Here is a 2,500-nt window from a genome sequence, read left to right as displayed (position 1 = left end):
GTTGCCAATTTTCAGGAATTCGGCCTTGTTCGGGCTGACGGAGATCTTGCGCCCGGTGGCCGGCGAGACGGTGCTGGTGAGCGGGGCGGCGGGCGCCGTGGGCAGCGTCGTGGTGCAGATCGCCAAGATCAAAGGTGCGCTCGCAGGCGGTGGCAGTAACTATCAGCAGCTCTCGCAGGAACTTTTGACAACAGCTTCTGACAACAGACACTAATGGTAGCTTTTGACAACAGATCTGACAGCAGACATTTAGGGCAGCTCTTGACAGCAGATTCTGCCGACAATCATTGATTATAGCAGCTATTGACAACAGATGACAACAGCTATAATAGCAGCTACTAGCCATTGATATTGGCAACAGCTAAATACAAACACTTTTTGTAACAAAGTCAAGAACAGGAATGGATTTTTTTCTCCCTTTCCTGTTCTTGATAGATAAGTTGTTGCTGTTGTTGTCAGTTGTTATTTACGGTTAACATTAAAATTGTTTTTACTATTATTATTGATATTACTGTTGTAATCACTATCATCATTATCATTAGTAACCTATCATTGCTATCATTATCATTACTACTTTACTAATATCATCACTGCCGTTTTTATATTTAGCTTCTAATGTAGTTAAGGTTTTCGTAATTGCATTGTTATTAACATTAAGAATCCAAACCATCATCACAAGCCACTATCATTACACCACTGTTCTTTGCACTAATAAATTCATTCAATACTTTATCATTTTTCATGCACGTACCTTGAAAAGTTGAAAATACCCATTGCAATTACCCGTTGAAAAGTTGAAATACCCATTACAGGTTGCAAAGTCATCGGCTTTGCAGGGGCAGACGATAAGGTCGACTGGCTCAGGGAAATCGGGGCCGATCACGCCTTTAACTACAAGAAGGTCAAAGTAGGTGAGGCGCTCCGCCAGGCTGCTCCGGAGAAGATTAATTGTTATTTCGACAATGTAAGTTATTTTGAGTTGGTCTGTCGGATATCAGAAGTTTACGAGTTTACATTCTTGTTATTATTTTTTCGGGATACCTTTTAGGCATGTAATTCGATAATGTAGGTCTCGTTTGTCTTGATAATTTTAATAATTTATCAGTTATTATTATGTCAATAAAATGGGGGTTTGCACGTTCTGGATGGATCAACTTTTTTTTTTTTTATTACATGGTAAACGTTACAATACTTTTCATCATTAGCATTGTAATCTTGTAGGATTTTAAAATATTCTAACGTAACTTTTTGGTATGCAGTTCCCTTCATTCATATATATGGAAACTACACATCTGCTTCATTGTTATTGATAATTATTTTTGGTACTTGCCCAGTCGTCGATAAAAAATCAAGGATCGATATAAATAAAGGGATCGATAGTCTAAAAAGTTTAGGGACCCCTGGTCTAAACACAACAATAAATCTCAAAGTCTTATTACTTTTCTATTCTTACATAGGCTGTTCTTTTCTTCTCCTAAGGTCGGAGGAAGCTTCACTGCGTCTGTTATGCCCCACATGGCCTTCGGCGGGAGAGTGGCTGTGTGTGGTGCCATTTCCGGGTATAACAAGCAAGAGGAGGAGGAAGAGGGCGCCATGACAGGTTGGAGATGAGACTCACAAATTTTACTTTTCATCTTGAGAATCCTATTAATAAAGAATAAAAAGAAAAAGAAGAAATATCGCACAGACTTTCGTGATGTGGGAGGAAGAGGGGGGAGGGAGAGGGGATGTTCTAGCATAGTATAGGCATATTGATGCAAAATGTTGCTTTAGGTATGACCGCCATCTGAATTTGAGTATACTAGGAACAGTACTTGAGTTTCCTTTTGAAGTTTACTTCTTCATATTCGAAATTTTGTGTAATATTGTGAACTTAATACTCCATATTTGAGGGCATGCGCGTACAATGGTGTTATCAAACCAATTTCCAAGAAATGCGTTTATTAAGTGTCTTTTTAATTTACACATGATTCTACAGCATAAACATCGATTTGTTCACATTCATGCTCAGCAATCTCATGACTGTTGAACGTTTTCGATGGAATTTTCAACTTACAATACATTTTCTAAATGCATTTTCTGGCAATTGGTCTGAGGACAGTTTTGTCCTCATTTATTCTCAAATATGGTATATATAGGCCTATATGGAAGACCTCAGTGATAATGGTGAACAAGATCATATACTATAATGTTAATAATATAAAATTATTTCAGATTGGAAGAAAACTAAAATTTATGATCTACAATCTCTTTATATAACTTGAAAAATGTCATAATTCAGGGGTTAGAAAACAAGTGTGGATGGAGATAGAGCTATTTCACTCAAAAGAGGATGTAAAGATAATGATCCATTCCCAACACAGGTTGCTTTAAGGATTCCGATGTGCTGTGGAATTGTCTGCGCATTCGAGGCTTCATGTTTTTCGAATTCGCTGACCGTTGGATGGAAGGCTTGGAACAGCTGAGGGACTGGGTCTTGGAGGTTAGTTTGTCGCGTTAG

At 38.2% G+C, this 2,500-nt stretch overlaps 1 protein-coding gene across 2 annotated transcripts in view; it reads left to right on the top strand.

Moving 5' to 3' along the window:
* LOC113828556 (prostaglandin reductase 1) overlaps positions 1-2,500 on the top strand; it is a 4,973-nt gene that overhangs the window by 1,436 nt on the left and 1,037 nt on the right. For both annotated transcript variants that reach the window (XM_070132410.1, XM_027381560.2), the window contains exons 5-8: positions 16-134; positions 813-964; positions 1,480-1,600; positions 2,364-2,482. In XM_070132410.1, the coding sequence (XP_069988511.1) occupies positions 16-134; positions 813-964; positions 1,480-1,600; positions 2,364-2,482 (511 nt within the window). The remainder of the gene's footprint in view (positions 1-15; positions 135-812; positions 965-1,479; positions 1,601-2,363; positions 2,483-2,500) is intronic.

Source organism: Penaeus vannamei, chromosome 17 (assembly GCF_042767895.1).
Source record: "Penaeus vannamei isolate JL-2024 chromosome 17, ASM4276789v1, whole genome shotgun sequence".
NCBI classification, from domain to species: Eukaryota; Metazoa; Arthropoda; class Malacostraca; order Decapoda; family Penaeidae; genus Penaeus; species Penaeus vannamei.
The sequence above is the reverse complement of the archived record's forward strand: the minus strand, read 5'-3'. Positions and strand labels throughout refer to the sequence as shown.